The sequence below is a fragment of the Melanerpes formicivorus genome, unplaced genomic scaffold (genome assembly GCF_026170545.1).
Source record: "Melanerpes formicivorus ecotype bairdi unplaced genomic scaffold, bMelFor1.0.p_v2 SCAF_22, whole genome shotgun sequence".
In the NCBI taxonomy this organism is placed as follows: Eukaryota; Metazoa; Chordata; class Aves; order Piciformes; family Picidae; genus Melanerpes; species Melanerpes formicivorus.
Genome location: NW_027142374.1, coordinates 2,025,312 through 2,045,090, shown reverse-complemented (window position 1 = coordinate 2,045,090; position 19,779 = coordinate 2,025,312). Strand labels below are relative to the sequence as shown.

Below are 19,779 nucleotides of genomic sequence, written 5' to 3'. Positions count from 1 at the left end.
AATGACTTGTATCCCCAGTCAACATTGCTGTTAGTAGGAGGTTGTACCTGTCACTGTCACCAACTCTGGGTCACCCATCCGCCTGGCACTGCATGGCACAGGGTAGCGTAGTGGGCTGGCGCCTCTCTGAGCATCAATCTTTGTAGCAGCTGCTCCATCCTGTCCTTCTACTCCCTGCTTGCACCTCATTGTCCTTTCTGTGCTTCTCTAAAGAGATGGACCCAGGCACCTGTGGCAATGTAATGTGTTTTTCAGGTTTTTGGGAACTGGACCTTTGGGACAATTGTTTTCACTGTGCTGGTGTTCACCGTCACTCTGAAGGTGAGGAGCTTCCTTCTATTCCACTCCCTTCTTGCAGTCATTTTCCAGTGCATGTGTATGTGCTGCAGGATTGTGCAGTAAAGATGAAGTGTCTGTGAATGTGTTTCCCACCACACTTCTAGCTCTTCTTCCATAAAAGCAGAACTTGCTCATTGAGCGTTAGCCTTTATATAGTCCCTGGTCTGTGCTCCAGGGCTGTGCTGGTCCATAAGGTCAGTACTTAAAGGAGATATCTTTTAAGCAGGGACTGTTGAGACAGGACAAGGGGTGATGGCTTTAAACTGAAAGAAGGCAGATTTGGACCAGGTACAAGGAAAATACTGGTTTGCTCTGAGAGTGGTAAGATAAGACACTGGCACAAGTTGCCCAGAGAGGTGGTAGCTGCTCTATCCCTGGAAACATTCCAGGTCAGGTTGGATGGGACTCTGAGCAACCTGACCTTGTTGAAGATGTCACTGTTCACTGCAGTGGACTAGATGACCATTGAAGGATCCTTCCAACCCAAAGCATTCTTTAATTCTATGTTTTGGTTAAATTACTTTCCTATTTTTTGCCCTCTTTTGAGAACTCCAGTTGGTTATGGTTGACTTTTCCCCCATACTTTCACCCTTTGATGTTCAGCTCTAGCAAGAGGAGAGAAGCAACAGGGAATTTGGGTTTGTCCACCTTGTTTCAGACACCACTGTGCATTGGAGGGGTCCCAAAAGCACATCTGCTAAATAATAATGGCAAATCTGCATTGTTTTGTGGAGCTTTCCAGAATGAGCAGTTTGCACAAGACCTCACAAAAGGTCTGTTATGTTTGGTTCAGAACAGCAGGTGGTGGCAGCAGGCCACTGCAGTCCCACTAGCCTTTGGACATCTCTTTCCTGTGTCATCAGTGGTTGCATCAATTCTCCTCTATTAAAAAGTGTCAGTTACAATTGGAAACTTGGTTTTTCCCTGTTGGTATCATGCCAGTCTAGAGACACTGAAAATATATGCCCTGGTGCACATATGCAGAGAGGTTGTGACTTGGAGAACCTTCTGCCTTAACAGGAAACCAGTCTGAAATGTTACATGAATGTCATCCAATGCACTCTGCATCTAATGCCTCTTCTGTCCCTCTGTTTGTTCACACAGCTAGCGTTAGACACCCGATTCTGGACCTGGATGAACCACTTTGTGATCTGGGGCTCCCTTGCCTTCTATGTGTTTTTCTCATTCTTTTGGGGAGGAGTCATTTGGCAAGTATCTTCTTTTCTTTTCCTACATGGTGCTTTCTCAGGGGGAATGCCCAGTGCTGGCATGCAGCATGCCCTTGTTTGGACTGTTCTGAGACAGAGATGGTGTGTGCAGCCATCCTCCTTTCTCTGCTGAGGAGGGAAGAGATGTTGCCTCCATCCAATCCCTACCAAAAGATGGTGCTAGAAGAGGTCTGTTGCATGATGAGGCATGTTGAAGGAGGTCTGTCAGCCCACCAAAAGGGTAGCCTGAAAGCAAATAGTGCCCTGGGCACTATCCAGGTGCTTGGTTTTGGCAAGAGGTGGTTTGCTTTTCTGCTCATGAGGTTGTTTCTGGTGCTGAGGCCCTTGCCTTTATTGGGAGGTTCTGGGATAAATATTTCAGTATGTGTATGTGGCTGGGAAATAAAGGAAAAACTAATGATGGAAAGGAAGGCAGTGATGCAGAGGAAAGGGACAGATGAGGCAGATGCAGAGCAAGAGGACTTAGCACTCTGGGGCACCTTAAGAGGGAGAAATAAGCAGGAGAATGTGCAGATCCTGCTGCTGAAATCCTGGGCCCGAGTAGGAGAAGAAATTCTCACTGATCTGAGCATGACCAGGATTTTAGACTTAATGTCTTGCAAAAGCAGGCAGGTAGTAAGACACTGCAAATACTAAGTTTTCTCTTTCCCATGCTGAAGTAGATGTTCATGCTGACATTCACGCTGTCTCCCATTTTACAACTTTGTTTTCCCATGGGCTGGTGCCATGGGTCATTGGCTAGACCCTTGACCCAGCAGCTTGCTAATAAGGACGTGGAACTGATAACATAGTTTAATTGGAGGTTCATAGGTTCTGTTTAACTCTTCAGCATTCCTAACCCACAGATCCAGATCTGTGGTCTCGCCAGATCCCTGTGCCGAAATGTCTGATTTCTGCTGGTGTGTTTAACTTGCATAGCTCAATGCTTCTGAGTTAAAACAACTGCTTTGGGATCCTTGTCATCAGTTATGAGGCATTTTTCACAAGTATCTTGTGAGTTTCCCTCTGTCTTCAAGGGAGGGGGAAAAGGCAAATACCATGGCACAGAGAGTCTCTGGATTTCCACCATCCCAAGCAGCCCAGAAGCTGTAACAAAGTCCAAAGCTGACATAAAATGATCTGGTTATGGATAAGCTGAACAATTTCTTTCAGTCATGGCAAAACTCAAAGCTCTCTCCCCATCTTGAAATGAAGCAGATGCAGAATCCATTGTGTAAAGGGACAGGGCAGTCCTGCAGAACTAGCACAGCTGAAGGCAGGAGATGTGGTGAGAGGAGGACCAGTAGTGTGTTTTTGTACAGGCTGTATCCATCCCTATCTGAAAGGGAGGTGTTACTGCTAACAGTTTGATCTGAATCTGCCTTTGTCCTCCTTGTTAACCAGAATTTATTTGTATCTCTTTTTTTTTCCCCTCCAGGCCTTTCTTGAAGCAGCAAAGAATGTATTTTGTATTTGCCCATATGCTGACTTCTGTTTCCACCTGGCTGGCAATAATCCTCCTGATCTTTATCAGCCTTTTCCCAGAGATTCTTCTAATAGTTTTAAAAAATATAAAAGAGAAAAATCATCAGGTAAGGAAGAAGATGATGTATTGCACAGACCTTTCTTACTCATAAGCACCAGATGAACCTGTGTAGCAGTACTGTGTACCACTGACATCTGAAGGAATGCTTTCCAGAGTCTCGCCTTGCTCTTACACATGCCAGAAATATCAAGGAGCTCATCTAAAAATACTGCCTAGGTCTGTAGTGAGAAGAGCCTCAGCCCGTGCCTTTGCCTCGTTGCCTTCCCTGGGTGGCAACCTGCCATCTCATAGAACAGTGCAGTAACCCTTCTCCAACCTGAACTGATCATCAGACCCACCATATGTGTCCTGAGGAGCAGATGCTTGCTGTTATGTCACAGGATGCCCCCATGATGTGGGGTATGTCTTCAGGTGCTGGTGCAGGGGCTACAGGGTCAGGTCTTGTCACATTTGGCCACCCCCTGAAATCACTGAGGGCTAGTTCCTGAAGAGCTCTCTTCTGCTGCAGAGGAGGAGGGGGCTCATTTTAGAAATGTAAACCATCTGCAAGTTTTCTCCCTCACTCCTGCAAACACTGAAAGCCAGCACTGTCAGGCTCCCTTCTCACACCATGCTGAGACCCCTGCCCCTTGCTCTCTGCCCAGAGGTGCCAAGCATTCCTGCAGCACTGTCCCCCTGGGCAGCTCCTGCTCACCCCAGCTGTCCCTCTGCTGCTTGCTGTGCCTCTCCTCCCTCCTGCAGCCCCTCTCTTTACCCTGCAATGTCAGCAAGCTCTGCCTTTGGTCAGCCTGAGATGTGTTGCCTGCCAGCCCTTCTTGGTGGGTTTGCATGTGCTTAGATAGTGGCAGGGCATGGCCAAAGGGACACGAGCTGGTGTGAGGTCACCCACCCACAGGCACCCAGCAGGTACTGACACTGAGGGTTTGGTTAGAATGGCTGGCTAGAGCCAGCCATCACTCTCCCTGGGAGCTTAGCTTCAGGGTCTGGCCACTACAGAGGTGGCAGTGTACAGAGGTGGCTTATGCCCTGCCAGCTGTACCCCAGGGCAGCTTCATGGCAAACCTGTCCCCAGTAGGTCTGACCATGTCCCAGGAAACCATGGGATGACCTTCCAAATACTGAGGTTCAAAACAGACTGCTCTCCTTGAAGCTCTTCTATCCCGTGAAGCTTCAGTGCACCTTCCTCACCTGGGGTCACTTGTTACCTTTGGTCCTCCTTTAAAAGTGATGATAGATCCAATGAAGTAGTGAAGGTTTTCCTCTCCCAAATCATCTGAGGTATGAACTTAGCACAGTATCACTGAACTAAACAATGTATCTTCAAGACAGCCCCACTCCACCTCCCTAAGCCATTGAAACAGAAAGCAACAGAGATGGTAAGAGAAAAGGGTGGTTGAATTTTAGTTAGGCTCTGTGTAATTTCTTCCAGTTCAGTATGATTTAAGAGCTTTTGGCCTGACATCCCTGTTGAATAGGCTGGGAGCCAATTGCTGTCAGCTGTGACCATAGGACAGTTCAAGGATAGTGACGTGGAAGGGCAACTCACCTGAGAGATGACCCATTTTTTTGCCTTCAGCTGTTGGCCAGGAGATCCATTCCCCCATGCAATACTTGCTTTCAAGAGTACTTCACACAGATGTTTAAAAGGCTCTTAAATCGTTTAGCAAAGCAAAATAAGTGTCAGCTAGAGAGATCTTTGTACGTGCCTGGCAGACTGAGCACAGGCTGAGCCGTATTTAAATGTACACTTGGAGTAAGAGCTTCAGAAAATGCCTGAAGCAGACACCAGCTCTAGCTGTCTTGTGTCAGCAGACACCCAAATCAGTCACTTTACAGTCACAGATGGCTTCAGGTTTTGAAGGGACCCTCAAAGGCCATCTTGTCCAGCTCCCCTGCAGTCAGCAGGGACACCTCCAGCTAGATCAGGCTGCCCAGGGTCACATCAAGTGATCTTGAAAGTCTTCTCAGCCACATGTCCAGGCAGCCTGTTCCAGTACTTTATCACTCTTACTGTAAAGAACTTCCTCCTAATGTCCAACCTAAGTCTTCCCTGCTCCAGTTTCAAACCCTTGCCCCTTGTCCTATCACTCAAAGCCCTTCTAAGCAGTCCCTCCCCATCCTTCCTGTAGATCTCCTTCATATATTGCAATGAAATGTAGTTACATAGTGAATTGATGTAGGCATCTAAGACCAGGTAGATGATCTCAGATCAAGACCTTTCTTGAAAATCCTGACATGAATGTTGGAGAAAAAAAAGCAAACATTAGTTTCCCAAGGGGAGCATTAAATGGAAAGCAAGGTTAAGAAAGATATTTTAAGTGCCAGAACCCCAAACTTGGTAGCCAAGGATCCCTTCTGGAAGATGAAGTTGGGCTGAGGCCAGGGTGCTAGACATCTGCCCTTAACCTCAACAGGACCAAGTTTCACTCCAAGTTTCCTATAACACAATGCACCAGCTCTGCTCAGTCTTCCTTGATTTATTTTTGTGTGTGTGTGGAACTGGTTTGGGTTTTGTTTTGGTTTATTTTTTGAACTGCAAGGCACCTTTGTGTTCCCTCTGATTTCTGCCTTTCTCTTTCTTTTACTGCAATTTCTGTCTTTTGTGCTGTTGTGAACTAGGTAACGAAGCGCCTTCCTTCCTCAGGAACATCCACTATCTTCATGCTTTCTCAAACTTCCAGCAATCACAGCTTTTCTTGGAGTGAATAAGGTGATTTCTGAGTCACTATGTGTTGCTTGCTCTCTTGCTTTTTTTCCTCCTTCTGATGCCTAACTCCTGTTTAGATTTGCTCACCCAGCTAAACCTGGCTTTTTCCCCCCCTTTCCTCTTGCTTTAATTTGAATATTTTCTTTAAGTATTTTTGTCTGTCTCTTCCTCTTTGGTCTCCTGCTGCACCTCAAGTGGGTAAGCTGACCGTAGTCAGGATGTCCAAGTGGAGGTGGAAGTAGCCAATACAGATTACACTTTCCTTCCCTGCTGTAGTTATGTGTTAGTGGACTGCACACAAACTTCTCTAAGGCATGGGGCAAGGCAGACTCAATGTTTATTGTCCTCTGGATGACTTGGCAAACACTTCAGGCCTGTCTGATCTAAGGGAAGCTCCCCAGGTGCCCATCTTACTCAGTCCATCCCACTTGTCAGTGTTAATGCTGTTGTTTGTACGAGTGAGTAACCCACTGCACTCAACCCTCCCAGCAAGTCTGAGTCTGGGACTTGCTGCCCATGAGGATGGTGCAGTTACCCCACAGCAGAGTGCCCTGAAAACATCTCCCAGGTGTTTGGTTTCACTGCAGGTCTCAAGTATTACTCACTATGTATAAAAATATTGGTCAGGAGGAGATCAAGGATGGCTTCCTCCAGCCTCAAAAGTACCTGTAACATAAACCACCAAGCCTGAAGTTCACCGTTTTGGGAAGCAGGCCTAGGTGCTGAACACCCTTTGTGCCTGTTGAACTGCTAAGCTCATCCAGTATTAATTAATCACTATGGTGTTTAGGGAGTGTGTATTGCTACATGCCCTATGACATGACCTAGGTGTGAGAAGGGGAGGGTGTGTGTCTGTGTCCTACATTGTTCAACCATTAGGCAGGGACAAGTGTCACCTGTGCTACAAGTCTCTTTGCCTCGCTGTTGCAGAGCAGCAGGAAGGCAGCTGACCCATTGTCGACCAGACCTTCTGTCAGACCACTTCTTTTAAGAACATTCTCAGATGAGTCTAATGTGTTGTAACAGGTACCCTGTCCAAAGGAGTTGGGATGGTTTTAGGAGGTGTTGATTAACCCAATGTAACCCCCTCAAATCAATTAAACTCTGGTTGGTTCTTACAATCATCTTGACTGTTGGTGTGGGGCACCTGTCCTTGTGGAATGGAGATGCAATGCTTGGGATGCATTTTAATTTGGTGATGTCTTATCCAACCTCTTCAGAATGCCCTCTGTGTGTACAGACCCTCTCAAACCGAAATACTTGTTTGGGGGCCCAAAAGTTGAAATACTTGGGGGGCATGTAAACAAATCTTTCTATAGAGCTGATATTTTGGTCTAATCTGAGCAGAAAATGTAATCTGACTTCTGGAACCACTATTTACAGTGAAGTGTTCAAATCCCAGCTATTAAAATGATTCCAGTGTTGCATCTGAATTGTATACAAATCCCCTTTTCTAGGGTGCATGCTGTTCTGTCAGCTAGAAATAAGTACATTTTAATTGATCTGCATAGATTGAAACTAAACTGTGTCAGTCTGTGGTATGGTGGGCATGTCTCCTCTGTGTGTGTACACACACACACAGAGCATCCTGCTACGAGTTTACTTGATTTTTAAACATCTCAGTATGCCAATAGCAGAATCAAAAGTGCCTCATGGAATTCACAATCTCACCTGCAGAGGTGTTGGTTAACTGCATGTGGTGTCCAATGCAAACATAAAACTGCAGGTCTCTCCTAGCTCCTCTGTAGAATTCTGTGATTCTACCTTGGTATCCACAGCTGCTCCTAAAGCAGTGGGGTTAGTTGGAGGGACAGCTCCAGCAGTCAGCCTTGCCAGAGCCCCAGATGTAGCTGGCATGAGGCCGGGTTGCTGCTCGCCGGGGCACTGCCGGGGAGCTGACGTTAGGTGGTGCTCTCTGCTGCCGTATACTGGTGCAGACTGGTGTGGGAGGTGGCTGTGCTGGCACAGAAGGGGACCCTCAGGGGACAGCGTGGGCACATGCCACTTAGAGACTTTATACAGTGTGGTGGGTTGAAAATTCCGCCCCCCCCCCCCCCCCCCCCGTAAAATTTGCCAGACCAGCTCAGTTGGAAGCAAATGAAAGCTGTATTTACGAGCCAAAACTACCATCTACAATGGAATGCAATGACGTCTGTGGTGACAGGTTGGACTTGATGATCTTTCAGGTCTCTTCCAACCTTGGTGATTCTGTGAATATGTACAAATATACAATATTTACAGATATTTATACGTAATAAACAACACAGGAAACCCCCTGGTCAAAGACCAAGGGAAGCTACTGGCTTCTCCCTCTCTGTCCCCCCTTAACCCCCCATACAAAAGGGAGAAGAGACAGAAGCAGAGAAGTTAATACCAAAACAATGCAGCCAAGGTCAAGCAGAAGTGAGTTAGAATCTCTCCCAGAGTGAAGAAGAAAATAGAATTAGAATAGAATAGAATTAACCAGGTTGGAAGAGACCTTGGAGATCATTGAGTCCAACCTATCACCCAGCAGCATCTAATCAACTAAACCATGGCACTGAGCACTCCATCCAGTCTCTTCCTAAACACCTAACACCTTCCTAAACACCTCCAGTGACTCCACCACCTCCCTGGGCAGCACATTCCAATGGCCAATCTTTCTTTTCTATTAAGAACTTCTTCCTAGCTTCCAGCCTAAACCTCCCCTGGTGCAGCTTGAGACTGTGTCCTCTTGTTCTGGTGCTGGTTGCCTGGGAGAAGAGAAAGAGAGGAGAGAAACTGTTTTGGGAATGAAATCTCATGGTAGATATCTCTCCCAGGGGATTGGTTAGAATTATCTTTATTTTCCTTTTTACTCCTAATAGTGATTTATTTATGTTTTTTACTGTTCAAGATCTGTGGAAAAAAAGGCATAGCCTGAAACTACCACATACAGCATTAACCATTCATTTAACATCCTGTTAATTGGTTGTGAATGACATTTGGCACTTTTATTGTGGGCTAATCATTCTTCTTCTCCTATAAAAAGAAGTGTGGGGGTTTTTGGGTTTTTTTTGTTGTTTTGTTTTGGTCTAAAACTGAAGAGAGCAAAGCTTTCTGGGCTTGGCAATGTGACAGCTGCAATATGTGTGCCTCTTTCCTTCTGATTTTTGCAGACTGGCCCCTTTGATCTGCCCATGTTAGTCTCATACAAACGCATAGAGAATGATTATGTGAAGACTGAAGATGCTGTTACTAACTTGGCAGAAAAATATCCTCTCAGGATACTTTAAAGTGCTCCATACAAACACTGCATATTGTCATGCTGTAGGAAAACAAAACAAAACAGAACAAACCAAACTATGGTTGGAACCTAACAGTTCTCTTTAATACTACCAAGTACAGTAAGCAGCCATGCTGATAAAGCAGTAGCCAGGGCACTGGCCCCATGGTACCTGTTTGTCTTTGGGCTTGGTGGCTTCCCCGCCCTCCCCAACAAGCAAATTCTGCCAAATCCTACATCACTGGAGGCTGAGAAAGCATCTTTAGGAATTAATCCAAAACAGCATGAATCGAAGTGCAAGAGAGCAATGCCAGCCCCATTTCCCGTGGGGGCTTCCTCTGCCTGCTGCAGACCTGGCCAAGAGCAGCTGAGAGCCACTGAAGTCTCTTGCTTTGCCTGACCAAAGAAGTAGCACAGACTTTAAACCCAGTAACAGCCCCTGAAGGTGCCAAGGAGGAAAGCCTGCTTCTCATGTGGGAGCTGGATGCGTCCCTGAGAGCATCTCACCTGGTGCTGGGGCTGTGGCCCCCTTGGTGGGGGCTGTCCCCTCCCAGCCATGAGTTGCCAGATGCACATGGCAGAAATACTTGAAAACCTGGAAGAAATCTTGGCTGATGGAGCAAAATGTTTAGTCATGTGTCCCTTCTCTGGGTACGACTGGAAGTGGTCTGTGGTCCATGTGGAGACCTGCTGGGAAGTGCCTGAGCATCCTCCGGCGGCCAGGTTGCTGGTGGGCTTGTTCCTGATGGAAGGTGAAGAAAAGGTCATTTTCCCTTGTTCTGTGGCTGCTGGTGGTTGAAGGAGGTTTCTAGGGGGGAGGAAGGAATCTCAAAAGCTGGGCTGTGCCAGACTTTCAGTCGTTTTGCCTGGGCTGCTGTGGTTGTGCTTACCTTGCTGCGCTGTGCAGCAGCTTCAACACTTTAAAGGCCTGAGTGACGGTGTGGTCCTTGGGTGATTCCCCAGGGACGTGGACCTGTGCCTGTGCACCTACAGGCATATCAAACTGCATCTTGAGTTATTTGCACTAAGAAAAAAAAAGCAAGCCAGTTTAAAAACAAAAGGAACCTGATCTCATTTTACACTTCAGTTGGGTTTTAAATTGGCATGTTCTTCTTAAATCGACCTGTACCGTGATTGTGGGAACTGTCCTCTGTAGGTTGTGCCCAGCAGAGCTGAGATGCCTGACTTCTGCTATATGTCATTTTTGGGTTTAATTTATGTTGTTTTTTCTTCTCTCTGGATACTTCATATGTGGAAAAAGCAGCTGTTTGTTTGTTTGTTTTTGTTTTGGTTAAGTCCTAAGCAGTGGTGGAGCCCCCTGCTTGGTGTGACAGTTCTCCCTCGTGCTGAGCAGCGCAGAGGAACCACTGTGAGAAGCATTCAAGTATCACGTCTGCAGTAACAAGCTCCCTGCTGCAGCTGGGTTTGTCTCCTGCTTGCTCAGGCTTTGTGTCGCTTACATGCAAAGAAACAACACTTTCTGACTAGGTGGAACATTCCCTTTATCAAATTTCTCTGGCAAAGGACTATTAATTTGTGGAAGAATCAAGTGTTGCTCTCTGGCTGCTGCCCGTGAGGTCTGTCTCGGGCTCTGATGGAAGCAGGATGCAGATCATCTGCTGGTGAATTCTGAGGTGCATCAGATGGACTTTTTGCAGCAGGCATTACCTGTGTGGGAAAGGGGTATGCAGAGAGCCTGTGGCTGGCTGGTGGCTGCTCTTAGATCTGCCCAGCATGGGAGGGGACATATGGACAGGACCACTGTATTATACATGCTGCACTGGCCTCAAGTGGTGTTTGCTGACACTGTGTTAGCAACCGCAGCTCCACTCCTTACTGCAATGCAAGTAAGGAGCTGCACTTCCAGCATGTGTCCCATGGGCAAAGCTTTTATTATCTATTTTTTTTTCTTCTTTTTTTTTTTGTTTTTCCTCCTTTTCCTAGCTCATTTCACAGACCTAGAGTTCAGCTTGCAGACCTTGTCCCACTCTCAAGTTTTCTTGCTAAAATGTGGTGCCTACAGCTCGAGTATGCGTTGAGACCGATGAAGATATGCTCTATATGCCAAATCTAACCTTTCTCCTTAAATACACACTTGCTGACTTGTGTTTACATAACCTTTAAAAGGCAGGCACTGAAATGCCTAATTCCTGTGATTCAAAACCATTCCAAGCCCAAATGGTCCCAAGCTTGGCACTTTGCTTCTTGGTTTGTCTTGTGACTGGCTCTGCTCTAGGGTCAAAGTCTGTTCCCGTGAAATGGAGATGGAAGTTTTGCAGGTGACCTTGGTGTGAACAGACTGAAGCTTGCCATGTATGTGTGAACTGCCTGAAAAAAGCCACTTAAACAGGCTCATTTTTGCAGCCTATCTCAAGGTGGAGCCTTTGAAGAACCAGATCTTTCTCTTCCCATTTCCAAGTGTCCTGTCTCAGGATGGAGCAAACTGTTGCAATAGCTGCGTGTTCAAACCCAAAGCAGGTGTGCTGAGAAGCAGGTTGGAATTGATGTGAAATGTCTTGAATAGCAGCTCTTTTAGGATAAGTTTTTCCTGGGCTTGGATCTTTGGCTAGTGCAGTGGTGTAATTCTGGGGATGCCAGGACAGCCAGGCTGCCAGGGACCTGCAGAAATTGCCGATCCTCATCATTCAGCCATGGCAGAAGTGAAATTCCTGTCGCCATGGATGACTTGTGAAGTCAGGGGAAACAAAGAGACCCTTTTGGGGGGTTAAAAAAGGGAAGAAAAAGCACTGATGGTAACTGTAAGGTATGAGACAGCAGGGATGCTGGGATGGCAGGAATCAGACAGGGATGCTTTGGGCGTTGTCCACGTCCCGTATACATGCTGCGCTCGCGCTCATCAGCGAGCTAAAAGGTCAGTACAGACTTCTTGGTGGAAAAAACTTGAAGGAAAAAAAAAGGTTGGCTTTTGGTTTGGCTTTTTTTTTTAATTATTATTGTTATTTTTTCCCTAAGAGTTCATTGCAGTTTAATCACTGGCTAGTGACACAGAAAGATAAGGCAAGTAATTAAGGTTCCCTCTAAAGCGTACTTGATAACGGAGGAACTTGGTGTGTAGTGGTAGCTGCTCTTCAAAAGCTAATCCTAATTGTTATGAGACTATTGTAAATGACTTGGAATTGCATAAGAGCTTCTTAAAATGGAAGTTGTGTGCACACAGTTGAAAACCTGACTTAATACCTGCACCATTTATCCAGTTTCCCCGCTACGAATTTTATTTTATTAAAAAAAAATTAATAATAAATAAATTAAAAAATAAAAAAAAAAATAAAATAAAATCCATGTAGTATATAGAAAGTGTAAATTCTATACAGGCAATGAGAAGATACATTTTATGCTTCTTGCAATTAAAAAAACAAAAGAAGGTTAAAAAAAAAAAAAAAAGGGACTGCAACCTTACGTTTTTTTCACTTAAAAATGCAATTTTATACCATTTATGTTGCTTTAAATAAAGGAAATTGAATGTGAATGTTACCTTTTATGAATGCAACTTGCTCTTTTTTCATTACAGAAACTTTTGTTTGAAGTAATCAATAAACTTTGGTATGTTGTTCTGATTAATATACGCGGGTGGTCTCTCTTGTCTCCCAGGACACGCTCCTGGGTGCCAGCAAGGCCGTACTGGGTTCGCTGATGTGCAGCAGCGTTTGCTGAAGGGATTATCAGAGAATCAGTCAGGATTGGAAGGGACCACAAGGATCATCTAGTCCCAAACCCCCTGCTATGGGCAGGGACTCCTCACACTAGATCAGGCTGGCCAGAGCCTCATCCAGCCTGGGCTTAAACACCTCCAGGGATGGGGCCTCAACCACCTCCCTGGACAACCCATTCCAGGGCTTCACCACTCTCATGGGGAAGAACTTCCTCCTCACATCCAGCCTGAATCTCCCCACCTCCAGCTTCCTTCCATTCCCCCTAATCCTATCACCTGATATCCTGAGAAGTCCCTCCCCAGCCTTCTTGTAGGCCACTGGAAGGCCACAATTAGGTCACCTCTGAGCCTTCTTTTCTCCAGACTGAACAGCCCCAACCCCTTCAGTCTGTCCTCATAGGAGAGGTGCTCCAGCCCTCTGCTCATCCTCATGGCCCTTCTCTGGACACCTTCCAGCATGTCCATATCCCTCCTGTAATAATTACTGATTGTGTCTCAGATATTTTTACTTTTCCACCAAGGTGGAATCATAGAATTATTTTGGTTGAAAAAGACCTCCAAGATCATTGAGTCCAACCATTTGCCTAACACCTCTTCCTGCTAAACCGTGTCCACATGTTTCTTGAACATCTCCAAGGATGATGATTCACACCCCCCACCCCCCCCCACCCCCCCCCGGGCAGCCTGTTCCAATGCCTGACCACTCTTGCAGCAAAGACATTTTTGCTAACATCCCACCTAAACCTCCCCTGGCACAATTTCAGGCCATCTCCTCTCATTCTATGACCTGATAGGGGGGAGAGGAGACCAACCCCCACCTGGCTCCAACCTCCTTTCTGGGAGTTGGAGAGAGTAATGACATCTCCTCTCAGCCTCTTTTTCAGACTATACAATCCCAGTTTACTCAGTTGCACATTACCAGACCTCTAGACCCTTCCCCTGCTTTGGTGCCCTTCTCTGGATTTGTCCCAGCACCGCAATGTCCTTGTAGGAAGGGCCCTGAAACTGTAGCCAGTACACAAGGTGTGGCTTCACCAGCACTGAGTGCAAGGGAACAAACTTCCCTGGTCCTGCTGGTCACACTGTTGCTGATCCAGGCCAGGATGTTGTTTGCTTTCTTGACCACCTGGGCACATACTGGCTCATGTTCAGCCAGATGTCAACCAACACCTCCAGGTCCTTTCCTGCCAGAACAACTTTCCAGCCACTCTGCCCTAAGCCTGTAGCTTTGCATGGGGTGGTTGTGACCCAAGTGCAGAACCCACTACTTGACTTTGGTACACCTCATATCAATGAGCAATTCCACGACACCTGCTTCGTGTAGCTGGCCTGGGTGCTCTGAATCTATTTTCATCCAAAATAATCTCAAATTAATAACATTAGTCCTGTAAATTAAGTGAATAAATTAACTTAATAGAAGAGTTGAACTCGGAGCTTTGGCTGACACTTAGGAAGTGAGTCAAACAAAAACAAGGCAGAACTGGGTTAAAAATGCAGGTCCACGTGCCTGACTTCTAAATGTGCATGGAGAGTGTGTTTTGAATGCTGTGTATTGGTTCTCCGTGTGGTGGCTACCTGCAGTTAAGGAACGTTTGTCAGTTCAAAGTCCAGCTAAGCACCCCAATGAGGATTTCTCTGTGGTTTGTGAAGTGCCTGGAACTGGTGAAATTGAGGCCAGATATTTGCATTGATGAAGTTCTGGGGAAGCAAGACTCACCAGGTTTACATAACACCCAAGAGGGAAAAAAAAATATCTATAGAGTTATTTTTTGTTTTAGGACGTGGGTCTAATTCAAAGCAAAATGTCTGTAATGAGAAACTGGCAGTTTGAACAATTCTGTTTTGGCTGCTTTGGATGCTTCAGCTCCCATCAGCCACTGGAGGACAGATGGCTGTGCTATTTAAAACAAACTATAACCTTTAAGAAGCAGCTTGTACTACTGGAAACCAGAGACACGCATTGAGAATCTTAATAGCCCAAGTGAGTGACAGCGAAGATCATCTGAGGAGCTGGAAAGGGTTTTACTCCAAGCTGCCTGCCTGGGCTGATGGGACAAATGTAGTAAATGTAAGCAATGAGAGATGGCAACAGGGCACTGGCTGTTTCTGAAATCATAGAATGGTGGGGGCTAGAAGGGACCTCCAGAGATCATCTAGTTCAGGTTCCACAGGATCACATCCAGGCAGGTCTGGAATCTCTCCAGAGGAGGAGGCTCCAGCGCCTCTCTGGGCAGACTGTTCCAGCACCCTCACAACAAAGCAGTTTCTCTTTAAGTGAAACTTCCTGCATTCTACATTTGCACCTGTTGCTCCTTGTCCTATCAGTTGGTACCACTGAAAAGAGCCCAGCCCCATCCTCTTGATGATCTTCACCCTTCAGCTGTTGATCAGCAGTGATAAGATCCTCTCTCAGTCCTCTCTGCCTCTTCTAAGAGAGAAGCTGAAGTCCCCTCAGCATCTTCATAGCCTTCGATTGGACTCTCCCCAAGAGTTCTTTGTCTTTCTTGAACTGGGGAGCCCAGAACTGGACATCGTACTCCAGGTGTGGCCTCACCAGGGCAGAGTAGAGGAGGAAAAGAACCTCTCTCAATCTACTGGCCACTCTCTTCTTAATGCACTCCAGAATGCTGTTTGTCTTGGCTGCAAGGGCACATTTCTGGCTCATGGGAAACTTGTCCACCAGCACTCCCAGGTCCTTCTCCACAGAGATTCTTTCCAGCAGGTCACCCCTCACCTGTATTGGTGCAGGAGGTTGCTCATCCCCAGGTGCAGGACTCTGCACTTGCTCTTGTTGAACTTTGTGAGGTTCACCTCTGTCCAAATTAGCATTTAAAACACTCTTGCAGTCTTTCATGGTAGGAAGGAGAAGCAATGTCACTTTGTAAGGTGGTTTTTATCAAGGAATTCCTTTAAATGCCAGGCTGCTGAGGTGTGTGTGGCTCTTGGGTTGTGGAGGGGCCACAACATCTCCATCCCTGCTCCTCATCCCTGCTCCCATGCAGCTCTTGCAGAAGGTGTGTCTGCAGTGTTCTCACTGCTGCCATCAGGGGTGGCTGTGTCAATGTTCCCAGGTCTGGGGATAACCTGCTGAGCTGGAAAACAGGTTGTGGCCTGGAGACAGGGTGTGTATGCACCTGTGTGCGTGTTCCCATCCCAGCCTGGACTTGGAACAATGAATGAGGCCGCTCTGACTGAAAAAGTGAGAGTGGGAAAGTGAAGTGGAGTCCTTTCTCACTGTTGACATAGCAGGTGTCATAAAGTCCTGGTTAAACTGGTGCAGGCTTCAGTGGGGCCAGGATTTCTGCCAGGCTGTGGAGGTTCTGCTCCTCCTGGACCAGCTTGGAAAGATCCTGCACTGGATGGTACACCAGGGATTAGGGTGCTGCTTCCTGGTGCACATGAAATCCTCCTAAACACCCTGGTTATGAAAACCAACCAGAGCTTAGCTACTCTCCCCCACAATACTTCAATGTCACTGTGCTTATGCCAGATGTGAGCAGCTCCCTTCAACATCAGTTTGACTCCAAACTACCTTTAGCCAGCTCTATTTTTCCAGTTCTCAGCACCAGCCTTAAAAAGTAAAATCAAACCTCTCTTGTCCTGCTTTGCTCATTGGAGTTTTGTCATGAAAGGCCAAGTGGCTGCTCCCCATTGCAGCTGGGGCTCAGGGACTGAGTAAGGGGCACAGAGAAGATGTGCAGGTGAGGAGAGGAACAGCAGAGAAGGCTGATAGGGTGAAGGTGAAGGGGTGGTCCGGTATTGGAACAGGCTGCCCAGGGAGGATCCCTGGAGGTGTAAAAAAAATGTGTAGACATAGTGTGGTGGATTGAAATGCCCTCCCCCCCCCCCCCCCCTTAAACTACCACACATGGTAATTCTGGATGTAGTTCAACGGCCATCATGGTCTTAGGTTAATGGTTGAACTCAATGATTTTGGAGGTCTTTTCCAACTGAAACAATTCTATGATTCTGTTGTGGCATGGGGCAGAGGTGTTTGCTGCAGCCTTCCATGTGGTGTAGCAGGAAAAATGGGATTTGGGCAAACCAGGGAAAAGCACTGCGACAACTAAGCTCTGGAGTGATGAGAGCGGGGCTGTGTCTCGGAAAAATCATCTGGCACCCGTGGGACCACGTGTGAAAGCTGGGACAGCAGGCTGGATTGAGGCTGACAAGCTAAATTACCTCAGTTAACCCAAAAACCTTTTCCCCAGCAACTGTCAGAGGAAGGGTATTTTTGAAGGAGAGACTAGGAGATGTGATGGTCTGAGCTGATGGTGATGGATGGGCATTTATCCAGGCACTTTCAGAAGCCTCTAACTGAGAGATATCTCCTGCAATGCAGTGGGGCTGGAGCAGCCACAGCCATGCTCACTGCTCAGCCCTTGTGCTCTGAAGTATTGAAGCAGCAGCTTTGTGAGGATGCAGAAATGAAACCTGTGCTTTCTCCAAATTGTGTGTGCTGGGGAAAATAGCTGATAAAATCATTCAGATCAGTCTCAAAAGGTGATTGCATCATTGTGAGGCCCCAGGTGCCTGTGCTTGCCTAAAATGAAGCATTCTTGTTTGACTAAACAGGTAAAAATAGCTGTCCAAAAATGATTTCCAAAACCCAAATAATGGCACTGCTCCCTACAAAACCTTCTAACCTTCGTCTGGAAAGCAAAACCCAACAAACCAAACAAACAACCCACCCCCCAAAACAATAAAAATAAGAGAAAGAGGAAAAAATGCAAAGGAAAGCAAGAAAAAAAAAAGGAAACATGAAAATAAAAATTAAGAAATAAAGAGAAATGAAAAGGGAAAGAAAAAAGGAAAAGGAAAAGAAAAAAGAAAAGGAAAAAGGAAAAATAAGGGAAAAAAGGAAAAGGAAAAAAGGAAAAGGAAAAAAGGAAAAGGAAGAAAGGAAAAGGAAATGGAAAAGGAAAAGGAAAAAAGGAAAATGAGAAAAGGAAAAGGAAAAAAGGAAAAGGAAAAAAGGAAAAGGAAAAAAGGAAAAGGAAAAAGGAAAAAAGGAAAAGGAAAAGAGGAAAAGGAAAAGGAAAAAAGGAAAAGGAAAAAAGGAAAAGGAAAAGGGAGTTTCAAATTTTACTTGAGGAATTTTTTTCCACCCTGGAATTAATGAAATTAGTAGTAATTCTTAATTAGGAGTAATTCATCTTCTCCCTAAGATTTAAAGACAAGGAATTGCACCCCCACAGACATGCTGAGTAGCTTCTGCTGGTGGAAAATAGCAGCTGGAGAGTGCCTCTGCTGAGTGCGTTGCTGGAAGAGCTGGGCATTTACCATGGAATGCCCAAAACCAGGGACTGTACACAGCCAGGTTTCCAAAGCAAGAATCTTTGCGGCCATACAGGCTCATAAGGGAATGTTGGTAAGGAAAAGCCATGACCAATTATCCCTCAGCCTGAGCAAACACAGCTTTTCCATGCTGGGAGCCGGCAGGTGTTGTCCTGTGCCAGCCGAACTGGCTGGAGGAGGTGCAGCGTTGGGATGTGCAGGATTCCTGCCGGCATCTGCCGCCGTGGTCCAGCCTGCCTAGGGCAGCACCTGGAGGTGTTCAAGAGGGCATTGGACGTGGCGCATGGTGCCATGGTTTAGTAGACATGAGGTGTTGGGTGACAGGTTGGACTTGATGATCTTTGAGGTTTTTTCCAGCCTTATTGATTCTGTGATTCTTGGCAAATGTGAGGCAAAGCACAGCCCTCCTACTGGCTAGCCCGACTTTTCCCAAACCTAGTGTCTGCAGGGGGTATGGCTTGCTCAGGTGTGGTGAACCCAGTTACAGCAGGAGAATCCAAAAGAGACTTCCAGCACTTGGATGGGCTTCATTTCTGCAGCAGCTGTTGGAATTCAAGGAAAATAGCATTCCTGTGATAAGAGTGGAAAAGGAATGTGGCGTGGCTGTCCCTCTGTGGGTGTAGCCTTGCAGGTGGCAATTTTCTAACCACATTTTATTGCTTTGCACCTGAGCTGGGTTTTGTGATGAGTAACTGCACATGTCACACAAAGAGATGCTTTATGATCAGGCAGAAAATTGACTTTGCAGAAAACTGACTCTTCAAACGGTTAAATCAGGGAGGATCTGTTGTGGTATGGACAAGGAGCACTCATGGAATGAGTAGCTTTTCCTGGAAAAATTCTGTTTCAGTGTAAGGAGAGACATGGTCCACCCAAAGCTGGTGTTTTTCATGCTGCCATTGCTAGACCTTGGGTCCTAAATTAATAGCTCTTACTGCTGAAGTGTTGGAAAAAGGCTGCTTATTATAGTAAGGAGCATAATTAAAAGGTTGTTTTGGAAAAACAGGAACATCCACTCCTCTGTGCTGCCTTCCTGGGCAGCTCAGGCTGCTGATGAGAATGAGCTGGCATCGTTTGAACCTCTGCAGCGGGGAACCGAGGCTGGAGATGTGCTTAGAGCTCTGGCCAGCTTTGGCTGTAAGATGGCTTGATGTAGCTTTCACACTACTCAAGGAATTTGCTGGAATGCTGCTTGCAGACCATAAAAACACTTTTTTTGTTTTCTTCCCTTCTTCTCAGAGAAGTGCTCTAGGCACTGAGGTGGGGAGCCACAGGGTGGTGTGCTGGGGGACACTGGAGTAGCAGAAGGTTGAAAACTGAATACATATAAAAGATTAAAAAGGAAAAACAGGGGAGAGGAAAAGAAACCCTGAAAACCTAGGTGAAAATAAACCCCAACAAACAAAACCAGGAAAAAAAAAGGAAAAGAAAAGGGAAGGGGGGAGAAAGGAAAAAAGGACACAGAGAGGAAAACAGGGAAAAAAAAAAAAAAAGGAAAAAAGGCAAAACCAGGGAAAAAAAGGAGAGAGAGAGGAGGAAAAAAAAAGAAATTAAAAGCAAGGAAGAAAAAAGGGGGGGGGGGCGAAGGGGGGGAAGGGAAAAGAGCTGCAAAAAGAGCAAAGGGCGGCGGGGGCAGGGGCGCGGTGGCGGCGGGGCGGTGCGGGCAGCAGGGCGGAGCGGTCGGGGGGCGGTCGGAGGCTGTGGCGGGGCCTCCCCCGCGTTCCCCGGCCCCGCCTGGGCGGCCGCGCGGGCCCGGGGCGGCGTTGG

At 46.5% G+C, this 19,779-nt stretch overlaps 1 protein-coding gene across 4 annotated transcripts in view; it reads left to right on the top strand.

Moving 5' to 3' along the window:
• ATP11C (ATPase phospholipid transporting 11C) overlaps positions 1-12,623 on the top strand; it is a 68,840-nt gene extending 56,217 nt beyond the window's left edge. For 3 of the 4 annotated variants that reach the window (XM_068151809.1, XM_068151808.1, XM_068151811.1), the window contains exons 26-29: positions 256-321; positions 1,444-1,547; positions 2,986-3,139; positions 8,938-12,623. In XM_068151809.1, coding sequence (XP_068007910.1) covers positions 256-321; positions 1,444-1,547; positions 2,986-3,139; positions 8,938-9,054 — 441 coding nt within the window. In that variant the 3' untranslated portion in view covers positions 9,055-12,623. Of the gene's footprint in view, positions 1-255; positions 322-1,443; positions 1,548-2,985; positions 3,140-6,730; positions 6,827-8,937 lie in introns of all 4 variants that reach the window. The other variant, XM_068151810.1, reaches the window with a different exon arrangement.
• The last annotated feature ends 7,156 nt before the right edge of the window (positions 12,624-19,779 follow it).